A 27,835-nucleotide genomic window follows, 5' to 3' on the forward strand; every position below is an offset into this window, starting at 1 on the left:
CAGCTTCCCAAGTGCTGAGATTAAAGGCATGTGCCACCACAGCCCAAGATGGCATGGTCTTCTAAGACCCGATCTGACCCAGATCTGAGGAGGTGAGTTGGGCCCACGTGACGAGGCTGAGGGCTCAAGCTGAGGTTCCAATCAGCCCCATTGGTTTGGAGAAAGAAAGAGAAGGGAGTTACGACAGACTCCTTTTATTTATTGAAGCAACATGTACAGCACTGCCCTTTTGTGCCAAGACAGAGGCTAGAGTTCACTAGAAAGCATGAGTAAGAGGCTCCCTGGGGGAGCCTCTGTGATGTGAGAGGTGTGGCTCCCAGGTCATTAAGGCTGAGGAAACCGAGGCTCAGGACATGGGAAGGAGATCTAACCTCGGTCATAGTCAGTGAGCTCTGTCCTCCTTAACTGTCTCTGGGCTCCTTCATGTCATAGCTCAGAGGACTCAGAATCTGGAAGAAACATAGAGTGGGTGCCAGGGCATATATGGCTTCCCCTCTCCAGCTCAGAGGGTAAGAAGAGGCATCCAGGGGGCATGTACAGAGAGGCCTGGGGTGCTGGCTCCTCTTGCACTGTCCCTCAAGGGTAGGTAAAGAACAATTTTGTTCTCTTTCTCCATGGCTGTCCTTTGGTCATGTTTGAATGACATTACAACTGTGGAGAGAGACCTCAGGAATTGCTCTCTGCCTGCTTTCCCCCCCATTCTACAGATGTGCAGACCAAGGACAGGGAGAGCTCAGAGCTTTGGCTGCAGGGACGAATCCCAGGGTTAGGAACTGCCTCCATCTTGCCAGCTGTGGCTGGGCTCCTAGGAGTTCCTGGTGGCTGTGGAAATCCCTCTCATCCCAGCACTCCTGCAGGCGCTCAGATGCAGCTGTCTTCCGGCTGGAGACACTTAGCAGAACTCCAGATGCTGGTCCTCAGGGACGTTGAACTTGAGTTTGTGCTCCTCAAAGAGCTTGCATAGCTCCTTGATATAGAGCTGGTGAAGCCGGTTCACCTCCTCCTCCGAGGGATGTGGTATCATCTGCACCTCGATGGGCTTCCCCACTGCAAGGGACAGAGGAGGACAATGACCCAAATGAGCCCAGGGGCCCTGGGAACAGGTCATCCTACAAAGTGTCTCACTATCATCCTCTCCTCCCCAATTTCAGATACCCCCCCACTTTCCCTCACCGTGTGTGTGTGTGTGTGTGTGTGTGTGTGTGTGTGTGTAAGTTCGTGATGTTTACACACATGGAAGCCAGAAGCTAATCTCCAGTATTGTTCTTCAGATGCCATCAACCATACTTATGGACACACAAGTCTTTCATTGGCCTGAAACTAATTAATTAATTAATTAAGCTAGACTGGCCATCTAGTAAACCCCAGGGATCCTTCTGTGTTGGGATTAAAAGCATGTGCCACTGCACCGGGCTTTTTTCATAGGTACTAGGGTTTCAAACTCAGGTCTCCTTGCACTTTATCAACCAAGCTGTCTCCCCAGCCATCAGGTACTGAATCCCAAGGTTTTTGAACAGTTCACTCCCAGACTCTTAGTATACCAACAGCCAGCTTTCAGTGCTGGGTGATACGCCTGTTCTTTTCATACATTCTCTCCCTTAATCCCAGGCAGACAAACCCTGTCATTATTCCACTTAATCAATGTGGCAATGGGGTTCAGGAAAGTTAAGTAACTGATCCGAGTAACCAGGTGGAAGCAGTACTCAGTTCACACATCACCTCCAGGGTGCACACGTCACCTCCAGGGTGCACATGTCACCCCCAGAGGGGCCTGCACTTCTAGAATGGAAGTGAGGGGCCACAGGCCAGGCAACCCTTCTTCCTTCACTGGCATGTGCCCTGGTGTGTGATGTTCCCTAGTCATAGGGAGGGATCTGGAAGACTCTAGAAAAACCTCTATCTGCCTGACTGGGAAAGCAGGGCTTTCTCCTCCTGGAACTATCTCTGGAGCCAGCAGCAGCAGCAGCAGCAGCAGCAGCAGCAGCAGCAGCAGCAGCAGCAGCAGCAGCAGCAGCAACATCCAAATAAGTGAGGATGTTGCCATACAAGCAGTAATGCCCACGATGTAAGGACTGCCAAATCTGTGCTCCACTAACAAACGGGTGGATGGGTGGATGGACAGATGAACGGGTAAACAGATGGGTGGATAGGCGGAGTTGAAACGAATGGAGTTCTCTTTATAAATGCCAGAGTGAGAATCCAAGAAGAAAACAAAAGAGGCATGCAAACAGCTGAAAAAAAAAAACTGTTAAGTCTGTACACCAAAGCTGTTCATTTCTTACAGAAAGAGCCCCCAGAGTCTATTCAAACTTTATTATTAGTTGGCACATGCATTTTTAAAACTCTCCTTCTGGTACCTGTATCTGTAGTCACATGCATGTGTGAGCATAGCGAAGCCCAGAGGTCAGTCATACTTCATCCTATGTTTTGAGACAAGGTCTCTCACTAAATCTGGAGCTTGCCCACTGGCAGACTGTCAGCCACCAAGCCATAAAGATTCTATTTTGGTCCCCCCAGCCTAGGATTACAGATGCCCACCACCATGCCTTGTGTCCAGCTTTCATATGGGCACTGGGGGAGTGGGGGTCAAATTGCAAAATCATGCTCGCTCAGCAAACACTGAGCCTTCTCCCCAGCCCCGGATCACAATTAAAGCATCCTTCTCTGACAAAAGGTCAGATAGATCCCAGTTAACAACCTTAGTTCTGTCCCTCAAAGGCAATGCGAGCTTTTGGAAGTCATTTTACTTCTTTGAGCCTCAGTTTACACCAATGAAATGGAGAGAATAGTCCTTTAAAGGTTACTAGGACAAACCAAGCTTCCATATGGTAAATGACGAGTGTAATATCTGACATGTGACAGGTCCCCTGCCCTCTCTTCTTGAGAATGAGTTCTCAGCCATTAGAACCTCCCTTTGAGGATAGGTACTGAGCCAGCAGACCCTTTGTGTCTGTTCAGCTCTTATCCCAGGCTGCCTTCCGGTAGGGTTATCTCTGTGGTGGTGGACATCCCTGTCTAGACTGTGGGATGGGAGCATATCTCGCCCATCCTCCAGTTCCCTTGTAGCATCTAGCTCATGCCCTGTTCCTGCAGCCTGCCCTGCCCAGTCTGGATCTCAGCTTACCTACGGTGGTGATGGGCTGGCGGAAGGGCACGAGGCCAAAGCTGTACTGGAAGACACCTCTGCCATGGAAGAGCGGAAGGGAGATGCCCATGATCTTCTGCAGCCAGTTCTGGATCCAGCGCAGCCAGGTGCCAGGGGTGTTCTCAACTTGGTTAAACAGGTTGTTCTCCCCAAAGGAGAAGATCGGCACAAGAGCTGCCCTAGAGGGACACAGGAGAGGACAGATGGAAGGACCCAGGAAGGCATGGGTGGAAAACAGCTAGAAACTGAAGCAGACCTGCCGCCTTGACCCCTCTCTGACCTTCAGAGGCCCTTCTCAGGCTCCCAGTCTCTTTCATGGCTACCATGATGGGTAGACCAGAATGTTCTAGAACATTTTTACTTCTTATCTAGAAAAATCTCCTTCTCACGCCAATTGGCTCAACTTCCTCAGATGCTCCCCATGTGGGAGAGCAGCTCCACAGGTAAGGTCCCAATCTCATTCTTCCAGATTCCTGCTGGTCTGCGAGGTCATAACAGCGATAGGGAACACATCCCTTCTCACCTAGCTCCACCAGTTCCCCCAGGCTCCTCTAGGGAAACGTATCTAGAAACTTGGCTGTGAGATACCAACTTAAGATACCAATCTTCGTCGTGTGCCCGAGGGTCTCCTTGCCAAATAGAAGCTACAGTCAGCTTTGCTGTCTCCCCAACACAATACAAGCCTACGGTGGACCTACAGGGTTGGCTCCAGAGTTCCATACCCATGTGTCAGGGCGAGCCTGATGAAGCCCTTGCGATTCTTCAGCAGCAGCCTGTAGGCTCCGGGCCTGGCATCCAGTGCTTCCTGTGCGCCCCCAACGATGATGGCTAGCAAGTTCCCGCCGCCCTTTCTGCTCAGAATGTGATCAGCACTCACCTTTTCTGACGAGACCAGCCCTGGAGAGAGAGAAAGGTGGGTCAGCTACTACTGGGTGAAGGCGGCAGGACTGTGAAGATGGGTGCAGCCCAAGAAAGACCATCACAATGTCCACAGAAGCCATGATTCCCCCAAACAACGCCTTGCACCACCTGGGATCTCTGCATTCTCTTCTTTCTCCCACCGCCTCATGGGCTTTCCCAGAACAGCAATGCAGGATGTTGTTCTTTGGGTCTAGCCTCTGCTATCACTGACCAAGTACTTGGAAGAAACACAGAGCTATTGACCGCCTTCTCTCAGATCTCCCTATCCATCCAGCCTCTTCCTGAGCTACCTGGGGCTGGGTAAAGAGACTCACCCCCAGACATGATGTAATCTCGGAAGATGGGGGCCCGGAACCACACAGTCAGCATCATCAGATAGGAGCGAATGCCTGGGAAGAGCGAGGTAAAGCCTGTGCTTTCAGTGCACAGGTTAAGAAAGGCTCCGGCCGCCAGGACTCCATGGGGGTGAAAGCCTGCGATGTAGTTCCGGGAAGGGTCCAGCTCAGCTGTCTTGACCAACTGCAAGAGACAGCAAACTGGTGATGAACAGCAGGTCCTGGCTCGTGTCAGTCTGGGACTCTGAGTCTCAGGATGTTCATAATCCTAAGTACACTGGATGCTTCCACAGAGATAGGGGCTGTGTAGGACAGTGGGCAACATATGGGTGCCCACAGACTGGGTGCTGGCTTTGGGCAAATTGTTCACCTGATGCCTATGGATGAACCTGGAACATTTGGCCTTGTCCCAGGAAGGCCCTGTCCCTTCTGCTGACAGGCTCAAGCAGAAAGACATCGGAATTCCTGGTTACTGGGTAAAAGCCATGATGTTTTGAACTGGAATAGCTCCTATAGGCTTATATATTTCAATGTTTGATCTATAGTTGATGGCTTGAATGGGAATAGCTCCTATAGGGTTATATATTTCAATGCTTGGTCCACAGTCCATGGAACTGTTTAGGGAAGGATTAAGAGGCATGGCCTTGTTGGAGGAGTATGTCACTGGAAGCGAGCTTTGAGATTTTAAAAACCCACATCAGGCCCAGTCTGGCTTTCTCTCTGCCTCTAATTTGTGAATATACCCTCAGCTATTGCTCAAGCACCATGCCTTCCTGCTTGCCATTATGCCTCCTGTCATGATGACCATGAACTAACTCTCTGAAACTGAGCAGGCCCCTAGTTAAATATTTCCTTTTATGTTGCCTTGGCCATGGAGTCTCTTCATAGCACTAGAAAAGTAACTAAGACAAAAGTCCCAGATGCCAGGAAAGCAAGCGACTCCCAGGACCCAACAGGGATGATACAACAAAGGGGAGGGAGAACCTATAGAGACGTATCCAGAGGTTAGGCATGGTCCCCGGTTGAGGGATGGGCCCACCCTGGGCCCACCCACCCATCTCAAAAATATTAACACAGAATTTTTCCTGTCTAAAGGAAGTGCAGGTACAAAGAATGGAGCAGAGACTGAAGGAAAGGTCATCCAGAGACTGCCCTACCTGGGGATCCATCCCATTTGCAGACACCAAATCCAGACACTATTGCCGATGTGAAGAAGCGCTTGCTGACAGGAGCCTGGTATAGCTGTCCCCTGAGAGGCTGTGCCAGAGCCTGTCCAATACAGATTTGGATGCAAGCAGCCAATCACTGGACTAAGCAGAGGACCCCAAGGAGGAATTAGGGGAAGAAGTGAAGGAGCTTAAGGGGTTTGCAACCCCATAGGAAGAACAACAATATCAACCAACCAGACCCTCCAGAGCTCCCAGGGACTAAACCATCAACCAAAGAGTACACATGGAGGGACCCATGGCTCCAGCTGCATATGTAGCAGAGGATGGCCTTAGCTGGCACCAATGAGAGGGGAGGCCCTTGGTCCTGTGGAGGCTCCATGCATAGGGGAATGCTAGGGTGGTAAGGCAGAAGTAAGTGGGTAGATGGGTGGGGGAGCTCCCTCATAGAAGCTGGGGTGGGGATGGGATAGGGAATTTGCAGAGGGGAAACCAGGAAGGGGGATAACATTTGAAATGTAAATAAATGAAATAACCAAAATTAATTAATTAATTAATTAGGCAAAGGATATGAGGGCCACATGGGGGCACCACCATGCGGGCATCACCCCATTTTAACCTCACTCAAAAGACAAAAGAAAGTACGGGGAGGAAACAACAGAGACCCTGTCACAAAATAGGGGGAAGGCAAGGACTGACTTGTTCTCTGATCTCCACTGGTAGGCCATGACATGCACAGACACACAGGCAGGCGTACACACACACACACACACACACACACACACACACACACACACACACACACACACTGCTCTGCCTGGGTGGTATCTACATTCAAAGGTCACTGCTGGAGACCATGTTATAGGTGGGAGCAGTCCTGTCTCACTCTGTCAGGAACCTGTTTTCCCCTCCTCAGTGCCCTGTGCTCTGGGAGCCACAGCCATGGGAGTAAAGAGCAGCCCACAGTCCCCTGGCTGATCCTGGGCAGAAGGCCTCCTGGTGGGACTGGCACCAGGGACTTTGCACCCCCTGGGAGAGAGGCAGCACTTTTCGCAGACTAAGCTTTGCCAGGTGAGCAGCCATCCTGTCAGCAAGCTGAAACGCACACACAGTAGCAGCTTCCCTGAGGATTCTTCTTGCTGCCTCTGGGGCCACAGAGGTCTGGTAGTTGACCTTAGCAGCTTGTGAATAAAAACAGGGCGTGAGTCTGTCTGCCCATCCAGGCTTTAGAGCTTCCAGTTCTCCTGCCCTTGATCTTCACTTGACCTATGAAAAGCCCTTATGACACTGGGTCCCCCCAAACCCTCCAGAGTACCACTGGCCCATGCAAGAAGGATTTCAGGAGCCACAGGCAGAGGGGCTATTGCTATCCCAGACAAGGTCCTGCCCCTTCCCCTAGGGGACCTAGGAGATGGTGGAAACCCTAGTGGGACCAGAGCTCTGCCTATTGTCACTGAGAGAGGGGCCTTAGCAGGACCCCACCAGTTGTGGTCATTCTTTGCTCCTTATCTGGGAACACTTACTATTTAGATTCTGCCCTTCTGTGAAAACAAATGGAAATTTTTGAGTGCAAAACAAAAGAGAAGGGAGCTTTCATCCCAGGGGCTCCACTGCTGAGGAATTTAGCCTACAGAGTTGTTTGCCCTTTGGTCAACTGCCATCTGAGCAACGCCATCAGTGGAAGCATCAGTTTTGGTTAATATCAGAAACTTGTCCCCCACACAGATGTCCACCAACAGGGCTTGTCTGGACAGACTGGGAATGAGGCACATAAGGACAACTACAGCTACAGAGGATTATGAAACAAGCTGAGACGGTTTGTTAGGTGGACAGCAAGGAGCAGGACAGGGTGTGCAGGACATGGTGACTGAGCATGGTGGTCAGAGTTGTCTGCCGTGTGTGTGTGTGTGTGTGTGTGTGTGTGTGTGTGAGAGAGAGAGAGAGAGAGAGAGAGAGAGAGAGAGAGAGAGAGAGAGAAATGGCTGCACCAAACACTGATGGTCAAAGATGACTGACTGGTGCGTGTGTGTGTGTGTGTGTGTGTGTGTGTGTGTGTGTGTGTGTGTCTAGGCCAGAGGACAATCTCAGGTGTCATCTTCAGAAATGTCACCTCCTTCCTTTGAGACATTGTCTCTCATTTGGCCAGACTATCTAGCCAATGAACCCTGGGGATCCTCCCTGTCTCTGCCACCCCAGTGATGGGATTACAGGTGACCACTATACCTGGCAGTTTTACATTAGTACTGGGCATCAAATCCAGGTCTTCAGGCTTGTGTGGCAAGGGCTTTACTGCTGGAGCCTTTCCCCAGCCCTAGGATGGAATCTTTGTATACCTGCTTTTTTGTCCTCTTGAATTTTGAACAAGAACACATTACTACTTTAAATAAACAAATGAGCAAGTGAATAATTGTGCCCCTCAACAGTGAAGCGTTTGTGTAGAGAGAAATATCCTGGTGAGCATTGGGGACCCTGTGAACTGACATCTGCATATGTATTGACAGCATGACCCATTGACAGGTGGTTCCTACTGGCACCTTCTGTGCTAACCAGCCACTGTTTCCTGTGAAGACTGGAGGCTGTGTCTCCTATGCATCCTGTCTCCATAATACGACAGGACATGGGACAGAGGAGATGTCTTGGGAAGAGTAGACTGAGGGAAAGATGGAAAGAAGCCAGTGGAAGAGGCTGATGTGGCTTCCTCAGAAAGGTGGCATCTTCGACCCCAATCCTGTCCTCACACATCACCTGGATTCCACTGCAAGAGACAGCACCCTAAGCTAAGAGTCTAGAAGCTCATCTCAGGATCGGGCCAGACCCTGGCCTCAGTTGTTAACAGGACAGTGGTAATGATGCTTCGCTGACAGGCTTGTTACAGGCTCCCAGGAGGCCAAGGAAGAAGAAGGAGAAGTACACCGGTCTCTCTGCAGCCCCCTCAGTTCTGTTAGAGTAGGGGAGGGTGGCCAAGCAAGGTGGTAGGTGTCTGGAGAAATCCGGGCTGGGCCTGGCACTGGGCAGCAGGATTGAGAGGAGGCATCGGCCAGGTTGCTAGGCTCTGGAATACCTCATTTTTTATTAGCGTCACCTGTCTACCATAAGACCCAGTCTTTGAAAGTCTATGGTTGAGTCAAGTGGAGTCTCACCACTGACTCCAGAGCACACTTCAGGCTCCAGAAGGAAGTCCACATCCATCGTGACTCATTCCTTTCTTGGCAGCCCTGGTAACTGCCAATCTGTTGTCTATCTCTCCGGGGTTTGCCTGCTCGAGACAGAGTGCATACAGGAAGCTGCACGCATATGACCTTCGTAACTGGATTCTTGGACTTACTGGCATGAGTCTGAGGAATCTAGGTCTCTTTCAGTCCATGTCGTGGATCGTACTTCACTCCATTTTTATGAGCAAGTAATATTCCACTATGTGGACAGTTAGTTGGTTTATCAGCTGAGGAACACTTGAGTTCATCTTTCATTGGCTGTTATGAACAACATGGCCCTGGATATGTGTGAACATGTTTTCAGTTCTGAAGGGAAGTCCTAAAATACTACACTTAATCGTAAGACCCTCCTCTGTGCCTGCACAGAAGACCCCAGTGTTGTACAGTGCTCTATCACACTAGCTCAGTCCGGTCTTTGCGCATATGCCCTGTGCCTTCTCAAACCCTTCTCTGGCTCACGTGCTCCAGGGTCCACTGTGCTCTTGGCTCTTTTAGGTACACAAAGCACCCACTCCACTAGCTTGTAACATTTACCTGGGCCCTAGGGGCTGGCTGCAGGGTGATAGCCCATTGCACAAGTGAGCAAGCGGAGTGCAGAGGCGATAAGAGAACTGCCAAGAACCACGGAGGTCACTTGGATCTGAGACCTGCCATCTCTTGCAGAGAGCATAGGAAGGAGCCAGAAAGCCTTTGCTTCAGGACACAGAACACTCAGGATTAGCTTTAGAACTTTCTAGTCAACTTTGTAAAACCTAGGAGTCCAGGTTTCCTCCTCAAGCTTACTCAAGCACTCCAGGGCAAGTGGACCGATATTTCCATACGGGGAAAGCGGTTCATGACCTACTTGTGCACCTAGATTACTTGGCAGGAAAACAGGACTTCCCAGATCTGGTGCTGGTCTTGTGGGTGAGTGCCTATTCCTTGTGTGTGTGTGAATGTATGCAAGTGTGCATGCATGTGTGTGCATGCATGTGTGTGCATGCATTTGTAGCCGGTTGGGTAGGCACGTGTGTGTAAGCAGGGTCTGGAGCAACTTCCCTGTATCCTCCAGCTCAGCCAGATGAGTGGATGAAGAAAAGGCTATCCTATCTGCCCTTGAAACAGCCCTGGGTGTGGGTTTGGCCTCCCCAGAGTCTCAGTTAAATTCTCTGCCCCTCCTTCCTGCCACTCCATGAGGTCGTTTGACTGGGGTTCTCGGCCATTTACGGATCTGTCCCTCATTTCTATTCTCCCATTACCATCTTGAAATCAACATACAACCCACAATTCTCACCGAGGGTGTATTTCTTATGGCCCAAAAAATATTTTAAGTTTTACCCCTGAGACCATTACAGAGTTGAAGACATTATGCCCACACGAGGCCCTGGGAGCTGAAAAGAGTGTTGGATTGGACAAACATTCCCAGCACTGACTTTGTGCCAGGTATGGTACACACACCTACCCACTTTGTCCTTCACTGTCACCCCGGAGAGCAATGTTGGTATTCGTGCCCCGTTGTACAGAGGAGGAAACTGAGACGCATGGCCCTTCTTTGGCTCACACAGCTACTGAGGGAGCGGAGCTGGGCTAAGCCTGGGCACCCTAGCTCCAAACGCAAAGCCCTCCCAGATGCTGTGTGAATGGCTGTGGGAGTTAATGAAGTGGGGGTGTGCTCCAGTCAGGCCCCCTGCACTGGTGACCTGGGGAACTGGGATGGCTAGAGAGAAAAGAGGGGATGGGTAAGGGCTTAGGTTGCAGGAGCTTGCAGGCCATTGCAAAAGTGAGTTTTGTCCCAAAGAAGGGTGCACTGTGGAGCAAGTGGAGTGCAGAAAAAGAAAGGCTCATGGTTGCACTTATGGTAGAGGGAAGGAGGAATGAGTCAGAGGGGGGAGTTTAGGACCCAGAACACAGGTTCTGGAGCAGTGGTCCTCACTAAGGGGAGCACATTTGCCATCTCCTACCCCTGTCTATGGACATTTGGTTGTCACAGCTGAAGGCAACGGGGCTGGCACATAGTAGGTAGTTGCCAGGGTGAGAACAGTCAGAAACGAGGGCTTATCTAGCCACGGTTGTCATTAGGGATTGAGAAAGGCTGCTGGAAGCTACTGGCTGGGAGGGACAGCAGTGGGGTGAGAGGTGGTCCACATCCCTCCAAGCTGACTCAGACAATGATCTGTGTGACGTGTCCAGGAATTCCTGACCCCAGGTCAGGGTCCTGGCCACAGAACTTGGTCCTGCCTAAGATCTTGGCCTGTGTAGACAGTGTTTATTCTGGGTGATGAAATCTCCACAGGGACACCCAGCTCCTGGGCCCACCTTTCACATGTGGTGAGGACTGCTCCCTCTCCGAGAACTGCCTGACACCCCACCGCTAGGTCTTAGAGAATCAGTAAAGGTGCAGTGTTCTGATTTTGTTTGATATTTTCACCCCTGGGAGCTAGTTTGCAAAATCATGGTAACAAGCAAAACGTGAAAGCCATCAGAAGAACACTTTGTTGGATGGGGAGTGCAAAGGCTTGGGGGGTGGGGTGGGGTGCAGCAGAGCTGGAAAAGAAAAGAGCCTAGAAGGGAGAGACGACACAGTACCCTGCGAGGTCGGCGGAAAAGATAGTCTGCAAGCTACAGCCCACTCCTGGTCACTCCGATCTTAGACCAGGCACATCCCAAGAAACCAACATGAGACCAGCATCTCACCCTCTGCTGGCCATCACCAGTATTGCCTGCCCCAGGCGGGTGCTTCTGCACAGAGCCTGAGGTAGGCAAAAAACAGACAGCCCCCGACTGTGGAAGGATCAGGAAGATGGTGAACATCCCCTGTCAGCCCTGCTGCCAGAAAGCCAAGTGGGCAGAGGCAGATGCCCTCTAGAGCCCTTGGTTACCCAGATCTGGAAAGTGTCACTTCTGGAGGCCTCCAGGAAGCCCCACTAACCTGAACCTTCTCTTCAGTCACTACTCAGGCTAAATTTTACTGTGGTCACACTGAACAACCATTTCCGGCTCAGGAGGCCTCTGGACGAGCAACTGGCCTCTGCCTGTGCTGTCCCCTTTACAAAAAGGTCTTTTCTCTGTTTTGCTCAGGACTATACCTCACAAAGAGAAAGAGAAGCCAGCGCCAGGATCTGCAAAACTCAGCAGAGCCCAGAACTAACCAGGCTTCCTTTGATGCCTCTTACAGGTTCCCAGATCACAGATTGCACACTGTCCCGGAGAACCCAGACCTCCCCAACACAGGGCCTAGAGAGAGGTGAGGCAGGGGAGGGGAGTCAGAATCACAGTTCAGAGGCCCTGGAGTGAGGACTTGGGACTCTGCCCTAGACATGCTCTTGGGTTCCAACAAGCTATGCTTGTGCTGTGCTGTGCTGTGCTGTGCTGTGCTATGCTGTGCTGTGCTGTGCTGTGCTGTGCTGAGCTGAGCTGTCTGAGCTGTGCTGTGCTGTGCTGAGCTGAGCTGTCTGAGCTGTGCTGTGCTGTGCTGTGCTGAGCTGTGCTGTGCTGAGCTGTGCTGTGCTGTGCTGTGCTGTGCTGTGCTGTGCTGAGCTGTGCTGTGCTGAGCTGTGCTGTGCTGAGCTGTCTGAGCTGTGCTGTGCTGTGCTGTGCTGTGCTGTGCTGAGCTGTGCTGTGCTGTGCTGTGCTGTGCTGTGCTGTGCTGTGCTGTGCTGTGCTGAGCTGTGCTGTGCTGTGCTGTGCTGTGCTGTGCTGTGCTGTGCTGTGCTGTGCTGTGCTGTGCTGTGCTGAGCTGTGCTGTGCTGAGCTGAGCTGTCTGAGCTGTGCTGTGCTGTGCTGTGCTGTGCTGTGCTGTGCTGTGCTGAGCTGTGCTGTGCTGTGCTGTGCTGAGCTGTGCTGTGCTGTGCTGTGCTGTGCTGTGCTGTGCTGAGCTGTGCTGTGCTGAGCTGTGCTGTGCTGTGCTGTGCTGTGCTGTGCTGAGCTGTGCTGTGCTGTGCTGTGCTGTGCTGTGCTGTGCTGTGCTGTGGAGATCTTGGGAGGAACCCCTGAAGAATAAACAAATCTGAGGAGTGGAAGTGAGCACTCATGCATCTGAGTCACCCAAGCTGGTCCAGGCTCCCTCCCATTGAACACTAAAATGTTCAGTGCCCTGGATTGACAGTCCCTGCTAGCCCACCCTGTTTCATGCCAGCCCTTTTCTTTGGAGACCCTGCTCAGGGGAAAGTTATGGGCTCCTGTATGACCATTGTCACTCAACCTTCCTCAAGCCTTATGGGGCCCTAGGACTCTCAAAAAGGAACAGGGTAGGATCCTTGATTGGAGTCCTATGATACAAACAAGTTGCTTAATCTCCGTGAGCCTGTTGGTCCCACCGCTCCCCTTTTGCTAGCAAGGAACTTGAGTCCTGGAATGAAGAAAGGTATGGGACTCTGCATGGGGGTAGTGGGGAGTCAGGCTGGGTGAGGGTCATAGTGTCCAGTTCCAGGTAGTGTCCTACTGACTCAGTGACACGGTGTGAGACCAGCTATTAGTAAGGTTCTCCATGGGCTTTGTCTGCACAGTCTGTTAGAATAGACACTGTCCAGGAAGGTATTCGGTGTCATCTCTATCTTGTTTGTTTGTTTGTTTAAAGATTTACTTATTTTATTTGTATGAAAATAGCTGTTTTCAGACACACCAACAAAGAGCATCAGACCCTATCACAGATGGTTGTGAGCCACCATGTGGTTGCTGGGAATCGAACTCAAGACCTCTGGAAGAGCAGTCAGTTCTCTTAACTGCTGAGTCATCTCTCCAGCCCCGTTTTGGTTTTTTGTTTTTGTTTTTTGTTTTTTGTTTTGTGTGTGTGTGTGTGTGTGTGTGTGTGTGGTTTTTTTAAAGACATGGTTTCTCTATGTATCCTTAGCTATCCTGGAACTCACTCTGTAGACTTCAAACTCAGAACTCAAAGATCTGCCTGCCTCTGCCTCTGCCTCTGCCTCTGCCTCTGCCTCTGCCTCTGCCTCTGCCTCTGCCTCTGCCTCTGCCTCTGCCTCTGCCTCTGCCTCTGCCTCTGCCTCTGCCTCTGCCTCTGCCTCTGCCTCCTGAGTGCTGGGATTAAAGGCATGTACCACCACCTCATGGCTTCTTTCTCATTTTTTAATGATTTCTTTATTTTTATTTTATGTGCATTGGTGTTTTGCTTGCATGTATGTCTGTGTGAGGGTGTCGGAGTCCCTCAAATTGGACTTATAGACAGTTGTAAGCTGCCATGTGGGTTCTAAGAATTACACCCGGTTCTCAGGAAGAGCAGCCAGTGCTCTTAACTACTGAGTCATCTCTCCAGCCCCTGTTTGTTTGTTTGTTTTTGAGACAGGGTCTCTCTCTTCATAGCTTTGGCTGTCCTGGAACTCACTATATAGACCGCGCTGGTAGAGCTCTTCCTACCTCTGCCTTCCAGTGCTGGAACTAAAGGTGCATTCCACCATGCTCAGCTATCTCTATTCTGAGTGTGGCCAAACAGAAGTGCAGAGAGACTAGGCAACCTGCCTCAGGTCACCCCAATAGATACATGGCAGATCTAGATGAGGATTGTGTGTGCCTAGCTTCACAAGCCATACTCTAACTGCCCACACCTGGCCTGCATCCCACTCCCATCTCATCCCATCAGGAAGCTGGCACTGCCTGCGGTTCTTGGGTTCAGTCTACCCAGATCCCATCAAAGCAGCTCGAGTCTGCTCCACTCAGGACCAACCTTCAAGTTCCAAGGCCATGCACGTGTTCACAATGACCCAAAAGTGCCATGAGCCAAATATGCCAGGATTTGAGGACACTCACAGTAGGAGATATCTCACTGCTTAGGGACACTGAGGCCAGCATAGGCCAAGCCTTGCCTAGGAACATTCAGCCTGCCCATGGTAAGGCAGGATGGACTCTCAGGCAGTACTATACCAGTGCAGAAATATTAAACCTGTAACAGAGTTTGTTGTGTGACTCGGGTCGCACCCTCGAGTCCCCCTATCTATTCAATGTAGTATTCCGATGATCCCTTAAGACCTACTGATTGTCACCTCACTCAGAACTAAGACTGCTAATAGCTGGCTTTGCTCCTTTAAGACACACATATCCCCTTCGAACCACATTTATTCATCAGTGACCATATTAGTCCCACATCCAGAGAGAAGCTATGCTCTTCCATAGGCCTTGCCCAGCCCCGCCTCCCCCACCCTACCCTCCCCGCCTCCCTGCCAGCCTTCTGCTTCTCATATCTCCTGGTCCCACAGAAATAAGTGGTCCAGGGACCCTTTGACCCCCGCAAAGTCTGGTACTCACAGAGACAGGGAAGAAATCCTTCATGTACTTCCATATGGCCATGCGTCTGAAGAATTGGATGGGCCGGCCTCCCTGCCTCGGCCTGTCCCAGTCCAGGTACCACCAGGTGGCATATAGGACTGAGAAGAGCCAGAACCTCGTGAATAGGAGGCCGATGAAGATGAAGATACAGAGCTGGGCTGAGAGAGAAGCCGGAGAGTTAGAGCTGCAAGGAAAGCAGGTTAAACCCCAGCTTAGCTCTTCTATGAATGACTGCGCCCCGCACCTGCAGTGCCCTTCCCACACATGCCTGCTGCGCCCCTACCCCGCGCCTGCAATGCTCCCCCCACCCTTACGCCGGCAGCGTCCCCGCTACTCCTGCAGCGCCCCTCCCCTACGCCTGCAGCGACCCCCCATGACTACAGCGCGTCCTCCCTACCCCTGCAGCGCCCCCTCCCCTGTGCCTGCAGCGCCCACCGTCATGCCTGCAGAGCCCACCGCCATGCCTGCAGCGACCCCCATGACTGCAGCGCCTCCCCCTACCCCTGCAAGGCCTGCAGTGCCCTCTCCACCTGTGCCTGCAGCACCGCCCCCATCCACCTTGAGCCTGCAGCGCCTCCGCCCTGTCCGCCCTGTCCGGCACACACCACTGAGAGAAGACCAACTTCCATGCCTCAGACACCAGGACATGCCACGCTGGCCTGGGGCCTAGTCTAAAGTCGTTTCCCCGCCACTACAGCCTTCACAGCTTCCATCCCCAGGAAGGCCATATGCATTCAACAGGAGCTTGAATAATGGAGCCATGGATTGAGTTAAGTTCTGCCTTCTGATTACCTAAATCCCAGAGGAAAAAGCAGCACTCTTCTTTCCAGGCCCCTTAGTCAAAGCTAAGACCAGACTCCTTTCTAAAGCCCCGTCAAGACTTCTGATTGCTGCAAGACACAGCCTCGAAGCTCAGCCTGGCATCAGCCCTGTGAGCTGGTGCTATCCCTTACAGTTCTTGGCACGCCTTACCACTTACATGGCCAGTGCCCCAACCAGCCCAGATTTCTGTGTTCCCAAACTCGGTCCACTCTGCTTTGTTTATTGTGGAGACATCGTCTGGTTAGGCTGGGGCACAGCAAGGCTAGGGCCTGGATGAATGCAGAAGTCTATCCTACCTACGGTTCCGCAACCCTTGCTGCAGGTGAATCCTGCCCATCTCAGGCGCAGCGGGTTCTCGGGGCAGCTTCCCATCTGCAGGAGCATCGTTCCCATGGACACTACCCCACCCTCATGGTTAAACATCCCTTCCATTCACTGATGCTTTCCCTTTCAGTGTCATAGTCAAGCCCACGGATCTATATCTGCTAGTCAAGTGCTTTCACCACTGAGCCACATGCAGGCCCTGACTTCTTTTTGTTTGCTTGTTTTTGTTGGTTTTCTTGTGAAATGGGATCTCGAGTATCCCAGGCTGCCCTCAAACTTCCTGTGTAGTTAAGGATGACTCTGAACCTCAAATCCTTCTGCCTCTGCTTCTCAAGTACTGGGATTACAGGTGTCTACCAAGCCTGGTTTATAAGGATCCAACCCAGGGCTTTGTGATGCTAGGCAATCACTCTACCAACTGAACTACATCCCCAGCCCTCAAACCCTTTCTTTGTAACTGTCTGTCTGTCTGTCTATCTATCTATCTATCTATCTATCTATCTATCTATCTATCTATCTATTTGAGACAAGGTTTCTCTATGTAGCCCTGCCTATCTATCTATCTATCTATCTATCTATCTATCTATCTATCTATCTATCTATCTATCTATTTGAGACAAGGTTTCTCTATGTAGCCCTGCCCTAGAACTTAACTCTGTAGACCAGGCTCGCCTCGGACTCAGAGATCTTCCTAACTCTGCTTGTGTGCTGGGATTAAAGGTGTGTGTCACCACTACTGGGTGAGCCCTCAGATTCTTAAAGAAAGCCAGTCACAGTTGTGAAGCACTTGGAGAAGATAGGTGGACAGACTTGCTGTGTGAGGTTGTGGGGTGGGGTTTGACCAGTGTGAACCCTAAAGATTTAGAAGTCAAAGGCTGTAGACTCATTCTGCATGAGCCAACTACTGGTGGGCCAGCCATGAGTGACCGATAAAATCTTGTCCCTGTGAAGCTATCTTCTCAGGATTGTGTTTGAGGCATTTTATGTATTTTTTTTAAAAGATATAGCTGTCCTCAGACACACCAGAAGAGGGCATCAGATCTCATTACAGATGGTTGTGAGCCACCATGTGGTTGCTGGGATTTGAACTCAGGATCTCTGGAAGAGCAGTCAGTGCTCTTAACCACTGAGCCATCTCTCCAGCTCACTTTATGTATTGTTATAAAGGTTTGTTGGTCTTTGATTTTGCATTTGTATCTGGTGGGTGTGCATGTGTGTGTTCATATGTAGTGGGCGTGCATGTATGTGTATTCATATGTGATAGATGTGCATGATGTGTGTATTCATGTGTGGTGGGTGTGGTGTTCACATGTATAGGGGTGTGCATTTCTGTGTGTTCACATGTGGTGGGTGTATATGTGTATGTTCACATGTATGTAGGGTATATATGTGTGTGATCATATGTGATGGATGTGCATGTGTGTGTGTTCATGTGTGGTGGGTGTGCATGTGTGTTAATATTAGTGGGGTTATACATGTGTGTTCATGTGTCGTGGGCATTCATGTGTATGTTCACATGTGTGTGAGGTGTGCGTGTGTGTGTGTGTGTTCACATGTGTGTAGGGAGTGCATTCGTATTATGTCAGGATCTTCATCAACTGCTCGTCACATTATCCCATCATTTCCCACCTTATTCTCGCTTGAACCCAGACCCCACCAGTAGTACACGCTAGTCTAGCTACCTCAGTCCAGCATCCCCTGCCTCTGCCTTCTAAGTGCTGGAATTACTAGCCGACTGCCATGCCCACCCAGAGTTTACATAACTCTGCTCCTCACACTTGCATTGAGTTGCCTCCCCACCCCTGTTCTAAAGTGTTTGTTTCTAGAAAAATGTACTGAACATACAGTGTGTCACCTTGCCACTGTGAGTGCACAGTGCAATTAAGTGCATTCCTTATTCAGCCATTGACGTCATCTGTCACCAGGACTCTTCCCTAACAGAAACTCCATACTCAGGGGGCACCACCCCACCCCCTCCCTATCCCAGGGGAGGCACCTACCCGTGCTCACCTTGATTCTAACTGCTCCAGGCACACTATAGTGTGGGGTCATAGGAATTCTCCCCTTTTCCACTAATGTTCCATTGTGTGTGTTTAACCCATTTTTGCTTCTCCATTAGTAGATAGATTGAATTCATGTTTGTTATTTGTTTTAAAATGCAGTGAAATTATTTATAAATAAAAACGGCAGGGTGCATGGAAAGGCGGGGGGAGGGGGGATTCCTACACAAACCTAGACAAATGTGTGAAAACTCAAAGAAAAGACAGCTACAGTCAGCACTTCGAGGGCCGACCTGTCCCTCCAGATATCTGCCTCTCTCCCTGGACCCCTCTAAGGCATGGATGGAGAGACAGGACCAGTGGCTTATGGCTTTGCTACTTTCTGTTTGTCTTAAATATTTGCAGAGGCAGTTGTACAGGGCTTGTAATCCATTGCCAGCCTGAGTAGGAACAGAGGCCAGCACAGATGTTCCCCACCTGGAAGGGACAGAAAGATTCTCCAAGCAGGAGACAAGGAGGGAGGGAGGTTGACTTAGACTTTATTTTTTTATGCTTTTTCTTAAAATTTTTTTGTACTGGGAATAGGCAACAGCTGCTGTAATGTGTACCTGCAATCAAGGCTAAGACACTGCAAATTCACACCAAACCTCACCTACCTAGAGAAACCCATATTGCAAAAAAATTTTCTCTCTCCCTCTCTGTCTCATCTCTCCCTCCCCACACCCCTCTGTGTGTGTGTGTGTGTGTGTGTGTGTGTGTGTGTGTGTACACGCACATGTATATACGCATGCTTGTGTGGGTATGCAGTACCCATGTGAACATGTGTATGTTGAGTCCAGAGGTCAGAGGTGTCTTTCTCTATCACCCTCCACATTTCCCCCCTCTGGAGCCGAGGACCTAATCAAGGGCCTTGTATTTGTTAGCAGGTGCTCTACCACTGCCATAATTCCCTAACCCCTCCCCCTTATTTTTTGAAACGAGAGTTTTTCACAGACCCTGGTGCTTGCTGATTCAGCCAGGATGATTGGTGGGAATGTTCCTGTCTGCACTTCCCAGAGCTGGACTTACAGGGTATGCTACCATATCCAGCTTGGTGTGAGGGGACAGGCATGAGGGCAGGGGCGTGAGGAGGGCAGGGGCGTGAGGAGGGCACAGGCATGAGGAGGGCAGGGGCGTGAGGAGGGCAGGGGTGTGAGGAGGGCAGGGGTGTGAGGAGGGCAGGGGTGTGAGGAGGGCACAGGTATGAGGAAGGCACGGGCATCGGGGGACAGGGAATCAACTCCGTTCCTCACACTTGCACAGCAAGCTCATTCCCAACTGGGCCATCTCCCCAGCCTAATCCCAATTTTTTAACATTAAAAATAAAAAAACAAGAGGCTAGGGATTTAGCTCAGTGGTAGAGCGCTTGCCTAAGAAGCGCAAGGCCCTGGGTTCGGTCCCCAGCTCCGAAAAAAAAAGAACCAAAAAATAAATAAATAAATAAATAAATAAATAAATAAATAAATAAATAAATAAAAAAAAAATAAAAAACAAAACAACAACGACAAAGCAAAAACACTAAGACAGCGGCAGCCCTTTCCCTTTTGGGTTAGCCCAAAAGTCTCTGCAGTGGCTCCCATTTAAAAGGCCTCTCTCAAGGAGAAAAATTCACTGTTAAACAGCGGCGTCCTGGAGGGAAGGATTATGGGAAGTCTTTTACTTAAAGGTTCGAATGACGTTTGAATGATTTTCTTTTGCAGACAGAAAAAAATAAGTTTAGGAAAGAAACAGAGTATACTTCCCCTCAACTAGAAGGGAAGTCTGGCCATCCGTCTCCAGACTTATTTCTCTGCCCTGTTACCAGCAAACCCAGATGGGTCTGCTTGGTGATTTAGGAAGGTAGCCCTTCCTTCTTTCTTTCCTTCCTTCCCTTCCCTTCCCCTTCCTTCCTTCCTTCCTTCCTTCCTTCCTTCCTTCCTTTACCCCATCTTTAAAAGCTTGCAGTTTCGGGGTTGGGGATTTAGCTCAGTGGCAGAGCACTTGCCTAGCAAGCACAAGGCCCTGGGTTCAGTCCCCAGCTCCGAAAAAAAAGAAAAAAAAAAAAAAAAGAAAAAAAAAGAAAAAAAAAGCTTGCAGTTTCTCTTGTTATTGTTTTGGTTTGGTTTTTTGAAAACAGGGTCTCACTATGTAGCTCTGACTGTTCTAGAACTCACTATGCACACCAGGCTGGCCTCGAACTCACAGAGATCTAGTGCTAGGATTGAAGGTAAATGCCACTATGCCCAGCTAAGCCTGAGGTTTCTTACACCCCTACATTTTGTTGTTTTGTTTTGCTTTGCTTTTGAGACAGGGTTTCTCTGTGCGTAGCCTTGGCTGTCCTAGGACTCACTCTGTACACCAGGCTGGCCTTGAACTCAGAGATGCACCTATCTCTGCCTTCCAAGTTCTGGGATCAAAGGCTGTGTCACCATGCCTGTCTTAAACCCCTACATTTTAGAGACTCAGAGAGGATAATGCACACTAGCTAAGGTCACATAGCAAGCTAGCAGGGTAATACCTGGGATTCAATGCTTGACCCATGCCATTCATTCATTCATTCAACAATATAAAATGCAAAACAAAACCATGTAGGAACAGTATGGACCAAGACTGAGGGACCTTACTCCCAACAAGAGAGATGTGAGAGAGGAAGGAACAGAAGCAATGAGTAGCCCATCTGGAAAGCATTTGGCTTGGGGCCTGAGCCTTTGGGGCCTGGTCCTAATTGACGTTCCCAGCGACTTCCATGCCATTTTGCAAAACACATCCCATATGTCCAGCTCGAACCAGCTTGAACCAGCTGTTCAGATTGCCCTGTCTTTTCTTCCTCCTTCAGACTTCCCAGCCTGGGAAACTGGGTATCAACGGGCTTTAGACTCACACTGTATTTTTCTTTTCTTTTCTTAAGATTTATGTATTATATATAAGCACACGGTGGCTGTCCTCAGACACACCAGAAGAGGGCATCGGATCACATTACAGATGGTTGTGAGCCACCATGTGGTTGCTGGGAATTGAACTCAGGACCTCTGGAAGAGCAGTCAGTGCTCTTAACCACTGAGCCATCTCTCCAGCCCCACACTGTATTTTTTCTTGGAGTGTATGTGGTTTGTAAGCATGTATGTATGTATGTATGCATGTATGCATGTATGCTCATATGTGCCAGTGTGGCAGCTCGGGGATGCTGTGGGAATGTTCTTCTATCACTCTCCAACCTTTATCTTTTTCTATCTCTCTGTGACTCTCTGGTATAGGGGCAGGGTCTCTCTCTCTCTCTCTCTCTCTCTCTCATCCAGGGCTCACTGGTTGCACTAGTCTAGCTAGCCAGCTTGCTCTAGGGACCTCTTGTCTCTGCTTCCTTTGTGTTGCTATTATAGGCAGGCCACCAACCCCACTGGGCACTATTAGGAGGTGTGGTCTTGTTAGAGTGGGTGTGGCCTTGTTGGAGAAAGTGGGTTTTGAGGTTTCAGATGCTCAAGCCAGGCCCAGTGGCTCACTCTCTCTTCCTGCTGCCTTTGGTTCAAGGTGTATAACTCTCAGCTCCTCCAGCACCAGGTCTGCCTGCACACTGCCATGTTTCCCTCCATGATGACATTGGACTAAACCTCTGAACTGTAAGCCAGCCCCAATTAAATGTTTTTTTGTTTTTTATAAGAATTGCTGCCATCATGGTGTCTGCTCACAGCAATAGACTAAGACAAGATCCAAGCTCTAATCCTCACGTTTGTGCAGCACGTGCTTCACTGGCAAAAGCATGTCCCAGCCCAAAGCTTCCCTTAACCATACTGCCTCCGCTTACCTCTGTTATGACACATGTGTGTGTATGTTCACCTGTGGGTGGGTGTGTGCACCCACATGTATGCATGTGTGTGCAGGCCAGGGGACAGCCCTGAGCATCTACCTCAGGAAGGCTGCCCACCTTCTTCTGAGACAGCATCTCTCATTAGCCTGAAGATCACCCGCAAGGCTAGGCTAGCTGCCCAGCAAGCTCTAGGAATCTTCCTGACTCCGATTCCCCAGTGCTGGGATCACAAGCATGTGTCACGACGCCTGGCATTTTGTGCAGAGGTTCTGGGAATCAAGCTCAGACCTTCATTCTTTGGAGACACTGAGGCCATTCCTTCAGCACCAAAACCACCACCACCACCATCATAATAAAAAATGAGGCAGGACAGCAAGTATTTTAGACATTTCAGTACCTGTGACAAGATGCAAATTGAGAGGCACTATGGGGGGCACTTAAGTGGCCGTTTAAAATTTAATCTTTTAGAAACCGCAACCACTTTTGGATCTTAGACTCAAAACAAAACAAAACAAAACAAAACAAAACAAAACAAAACAAAACAAAACAAAACACCACTCAGGCTTGTCTTGGCTCTGATTTGGTGACTACCGGTGGGTACTCTGATTGCCTTTGATCTCCCCATCCCCCACACAGCAGGCTCAGGGACCTTTAACACTTGACTGGACCTTGTCACTTCCCTGCTGAATCTATTGTTCTCCTTTGCCCTCAGGATAGGGAGTAAAGTAAAACTTCCCGTTCTCCCGTGAAAGAGCCGAGAACCCTTTCCTCATATGGCTCCAGTTGGTCCTCTCCAGCTCAGGGGAGCCCTGACTTCTGTGCTCTACTCCCTGGTCTTGCCAGGTCTATGTAAGAGCAGGCCGAGGCAGGTACCACAGGCTGCAAGGATGGGGTAGATTCACCCAGTTAGACACACTCCTGTCTTCAAGGACACAGGAGGCACGCTGAGCCCGGGGTCCATTAGCCCCTTCGAGCTTGGGGCTATGAACTACATGGCTCTGGGTCTCCAGAGCCCTTTGGCTCAAGCCATCCCTGGGCTTAAGCCGCCTGCCCCCTGTTTTCTATACCCAGCATTTACATTCTGTATCCACATCTCCTCCCAGGGCCCTCTGCCCATCCCCCAGCCCTTCTTCCTCTGGAAGGAGCGGTTGCCAGGCTCCTGGTTTACAGCCTGGGCCTTTCAAGTATGCAATTCCTCTGCTTGGCTGTTACCAGGGGGTACTTAAAATGCTCACTAACCCTGGAATAGAGGTGCAGACCCATTTAAAGTGGATGCTAGAGGTGTGATCCTGGAAAGACCACTTTGCAGGAATAAACCTTGTAGCGGAAACATTGCGAGATGGTCCTAAGGGAACACATATACACGTGCGCATGCGCCTGTGCTAAAGCATGTACTGAGCTTGTGAATGTTTTGACAGCCAGCAGTATCGGGATCCAGGCTGAATCTGAGTCCTGGGGTGGCAGTCCTTTCCCAGTGTAACAAAAGGCTCCCTCCCTTGTTCTCCCTGCCACCCTTCCTTCCCAGTCCACAGCGGTGCTGGAGTGAATGGTATACAGCCACACCTAAGGAACCAGGTCAGGTCTGCTTAGCTTTCTGCATTTCATCTACAAAGATCCCTCAGGATGACACTGGCATCCCCATCATACAGCTGGTGAAGCAGAGGCCCGTCCCTTCTTTCCTTGCCTCAGTTCCAGCTCCCCTTTTCTGAAAGGTAAACTGGAGAGCTTCCACCCGAGCATCCACCAACATTGGATGCTCCCATAGCCCTCTGCAGCTTGCAGTTAAAGCCTAGAGGAAACTGTCCCAAAAGTCCAGAAAAGTAAAGTCTGCCTAAAACATGGGAGACCCAACATATCCACACGAGGCTCTGGCAGACCCCAGAAGAGCTCCTGAGCCCAACAAAGACCCTTCCTGAATCTCTCCATCAAGCATCCTGTGCTTCCGCTGAGGCTGCCCTGCCCTTCCCGTGTGCCTGTGGCTACCCTCTTACCCAAGGCCAGGAAGGAGAAGACCCACTGAAGGACCGCGAAGGTCTGTAGCCTGCGCTCCCATGGTACCAACAGGGGGGCGAATTCCACCATGCTGAGCTGGCTCAGGAGGCTCCACACACCCGCTGTACTCTAGGTTGAAGGGGCGGGACCAGCCCCGTCCCGCCCAGCCCTGCTCCGCCCAACCCTGCCCCGCCCAGCCCAACCCAGCGCCAGGGCCCCCTTGCTCCGCCCATGCCAGATCTTTTTTCCTAGAGGAAACCTTGGAATCCCTCTACTGGGACCAGGCTAAAGGAAGGCGGAAGAGAAACCTGTTTCATCCTTATCTGTCCTCTTAAGCAATGTCTTATCTGCCAAACCACTATTTCCACCCTCGAGGATCTGCTCTAGCTACCGTGCAAGAAGATGAAACCCCAAGGGCAGTGTTTCTCAACATGTGGGTCACGACGGGGGGCGGGGGGGGTTGTCAAATGATCCTTTCACAGGGGTCACATATTAGATATCCTGAATATCAGATATTTGCATTACCATTCATAACTGTTGGGAGCGATGCCCTTGAAGCCCTCCATTGTTGATGTTGTTATTATTATGGTTAGAATTAAGTTTGACTAGGTTCATGGAAAATCCCCAGCCAGCTGCAGAAGACTAATACAAATCTGGTGGTCAAAATGAATAATAATATGATAACATCTTACACGTTAAGATACCCAATGTGATGACCTGTAACCTTTCTGAAAAACCAACATCCTGCTAACTAATAGATAGGACAAACCTGTGACTTTTCTGACATCCTGTCAACATCAGCCGATTCCCTGACCACACAAATATTGTGTCCTTGGCCTGCGTAAATGTTTCTTACGTCCCCCCTCCCTCTGTTACCCATGTTATGGTATAAATTCAGTCTTGGGGAAAAATAAAATTGTCGCCTTGATCAGACTCTTGTCTTGGCGTCCTTCTTCGTGTCTCTTGTCCCCCATTCTCTTCCAGGTACACCCACACCCTTCTCTTACAGTAATAAAATTACAGTTATGAAGTAGCAACACAAATAATTTTATGATTGGGGGGGTCACTACAACATGAGAAGGAACTGTGCTAAATGGTCAGAGCATCAGGAAGGTTGAGAACCACAGCCCAAGGGGAATGGAGTGACGACCCCTCAGCTCTGCCCAATACCGTCCTCGCTTCTCACATGTCCACGGCTCTCCCTGCCCGAACAAGCTGCAATAGCTCTCATGGGAAAGCCCCGTGTGCCCACATCTTCTCCATCTGCCTTCCCTTTGCTTAACTAAGCAGTGGAATTCAGAAAGACCGTGTTGAGGGGCGGGAGGGGCGGGAGGGGCGGGAGGGGCGGGAGGGGCGGGAGGGGCGGGAGGGGCGGGAGGGGCAGTGGTCTTTCCATACCCACACCGTGTAGGTCCTCAGCTCCACAGTTCTCACAACATCATTCCACAAAGCTGTGCTGACAGGTTCGCTACTGAGGGTCAGCAGGCTCTGTCACCTTGGATCATTGCACTTCCTGAAGCCTCTTCCTCCAGTTTTGCCTCCGGGCTCTCAAGCTACTCTTCCTTGGGCTCCTTCATTCTGCTTACTCTAGATCAAGATGGCTGCTAGCCCCTGCTTCCCCAGTGTTGTTGGGATTAGAGGTGGATACCGTTATACCGGACCTTGATTCCTCTTGCCTCTTGAAGGTTGTGTTCAGGCTGGTAGCTTGTTTCCTGTCTCTGTAGAAAGGTCTTCCAGACCTGGAGCCTCCAGCTCTGACCTCTCCCTCCACCTGGCCCTAGACTTGAAGACCTCGGTGGTTACTTGACTGTCCCTCATAGCCTGCACGTCTCCCTGAACCCAACTACCATGCCCTGTCTGGGCCAGCTCTACCTTTACACCATAGCAAAGGGGAATTTCACTTCTCTGGTTGCTGATGCTATAACCAGAGTCACATTAGAGCTTTTGTTTTCCTCCAGCCATGTCCACCCATGACTAAGTCTATTCATTCTTCTGAATGTTTCCCTTTGGGGGTGAAGAGATGGCTCGGCAGTCCAGAGTGCTTACTGACCTTACAGAGGACTCAAGTTTTGGCCCCAGCACCCATGCAGCTTAGTTCTCAACCACCTGCAGTTCCAGGTCCAGGGGATCTGACACCTCTGGCTTCTGCAGGCACTAGTGTCAGGAGCCATGCAGGAGAAGCTCCCTGGAGATGGCCCTCCCTCTTGCTCAGCTACGAGGATGGGGATACTCTGCAAAGCCATGGCTCTGAAGACTTCATTCCAGGGTTACCTCTTACTACTGATGCGCCTTCTCAGGTTTGTCACTGTCATACTCCTCATTCACTTCCTTCTGTGTCAGTGGAGACTGGGAGACCCTCACTGCCCATAGCAGGGTGTGATCACTTCCTGGGAAAGTTTCCTGCAGATCAACATGAGATGAAAGTTCTTGAGATAATGCTGAAATTCCTTGATGTAAGGAATTTTAGGAAGTTAGCTTGATTTAAGTGATTTCGGGAAGTCAGGATAGTTGATAGAAAGTTTAAAGTCAGAATCAAAAATAGAATGTGCCCCTTCTTCACAGAACAGCAAGAATTGCATGAGTTTGAACAGGAACACAGTGAGCGCTCATGCCTTACAAGCATGCAATTGAAGTAGAAAGAAAAATAATCTTGGGACAGGTTAAAGATCAAAGGAAGCATTCACTCTAGGCTGGGCCTGAGTTCCTCGGTCTTATGATCTAGGGATGTGGTAACATGTTTTTAGTGTGCACCATGAAATAGAAAGGTTATGAATAAACAATTCCATTATAAGAAGAGAGAACAGATGATTAACCCGTCTAGCTGATCAAGATTTCAAAAATAAGATGAGAGATAGAGGACCTGTTCCTTGGTAAGTCAGATTATCCTCAGCCAAGTACAGGAGACCTGCTACTGTAGACTCGGCCCGCCCAAACTTTGTTAATCTCTGACAAAAGAATTTCTGCTTTGGGGTTACAGTGAGCTCGTAGAGAGAAAGATAGATGAGAATCGTTTGGTTAGATACAAGTTTCAGAAAAGAAATACATAATCAACAATCCTGTTTAATTTCCCCTTGTGTCATGATTCTAATCTGTTTTTGAAGAATATGTTTTTTGTAGTGATTAAACTTGATAAACAGAAAAATTTTGTCTAAAGTGGATAAAAAGTGTTAAGAGGAAAGAAATGCTGGAGTCTGCCTTTGCTTCAACCACTCTGTGTGTGTGTGCGTATGTGTGTGTGTGTATGTGTGTGTGTATCTCTGTGTGTGTGTGTGTGTGTGTGTGTGTGATTTACCCCTTTTCTTTTTCACTAATTGCTGGCTGCCATAGGCAGCAGCCCTCGTCAGCCACACTCTGGACTGACCTCCGTCAGCTCCTCTTAATGCTAAAGCCCATCAGCTACTTTCAGCACTCACCCCAGTCCCCATGCCACACCTTCTGCCTGACTCAGTTTATCCTGTGGTGCCAAAGCTGACCTTTGACACACCAGTACTCATGTGCATCTGCACACACACACACACACACACACACACACACACACACACACACAGAGAAAGAGAGAGATAAACACACATACACAGATAAACACACACACACACACACACACACACACACACACACACACACACACCGGATAAAAGGATTTTTGTCTCTGTGAAGGTGGAAATTGGTTTTAAATGTATCACATGTGTTGGTCTATCTTCTGTCTCTTCAACAAAGTCTCTGATCTGGGCCCATGAGTAGTGGCGCTTGCCTTTAATGCCTGCACTGGGGTCTGTGATTTCAAGGCCAGCCTGGTTTACACAGCAAGTTCCAGGTCAGTTGGGGCTACATAGTCAGATTCTA

At 50.0% G+C, this 27,835-nt stretch overlaps 1 protein-coding gene and 2 long non-coding RNA genes across 20 annotated transcripts in view; 2 read left to right on the forward strand and 1 right to left on the reverse strand.

Moving 5' to 3' along the window:
* LOC120099888 (uncharacterized) overlaps positions 1–24,925 on the forward strand; it is a 62,040-nt gene extending 37,115 nt beyond the window's left edge. For 2 of the 18 annotated variants that reach the window (XR_005499325.2, XR_005499326.2), the window contains 4 exons: positions 11,934–12,002; positions 19,162–19,251; positions 21,724–21,812; positions 23,526–24,925. This is a non-coding gene — a long non-coding RNA (uncharacterized LOC120099888). Of the gene's footprint in view, positions 1–10,113; positions 10,202–11,933; positions 12,003–15,093; positions 19,252–21,106; positions 21,299–21,723; positions 21,813–23,525 lie in introns of those variants that run through there. The other 16 variants (XR_010060688.1, XR_010060691.1, XR_010060684.1 and 13 more) reach the window with 15 other exon arrangements.
* On the reverse strand, positions 179–24,111 carry Mogat2 (monoacylglycerol O-acyltransferase 2). Its single transcript, NM_001109436.2, has 6 exons — positions 23,992–24,111; positions 15,014–15,192; positions 4,381–4,585; positions 3,868–4,042; positions 3,125–3,324; positions 179–1,047 (listed from the first exon to the last, which is right to left on the reverse strand). The coding sequence occupies exons 1-6, from the start codon at positions 24,080–24,082 to the stop codon at positions 893–895; spliced, it is 1,005 nt and encodes a 334-aa protein (NP_001102906.2). The 5' UTR covers positions 24,083–24,111; the 3' UTR covers positions 179–892.
* On the forward strand, positions 3,115–6,398 carry LOC134483760 (uncharacterized). Its single transcript, XR_010060698.1, has 2 exons — positions 3,115–3,252; positions 5,497–6,398. It is a non-coding gene; the product is annotated as an uncharacterized LOC134483760 (long non-coding RNA).
* Positions 24,926–27,835: the final 2,910 nt, after the last annotated feature.

Source organism: Rattus norvegicus, chromosome 1 (genome assembly GCF_036323735.1).
Source record: "Rattus norvegicus strain BN/NHsdMcwi chromosome 1, GRCr8, whole genome shotgun sequence".
Classification (NCBI taxonomy): Eukaryota; Metazoa; Chordata; class Mammalia; order Rodentia; family Muridae; genus Rattus; species Rattus norvegicus.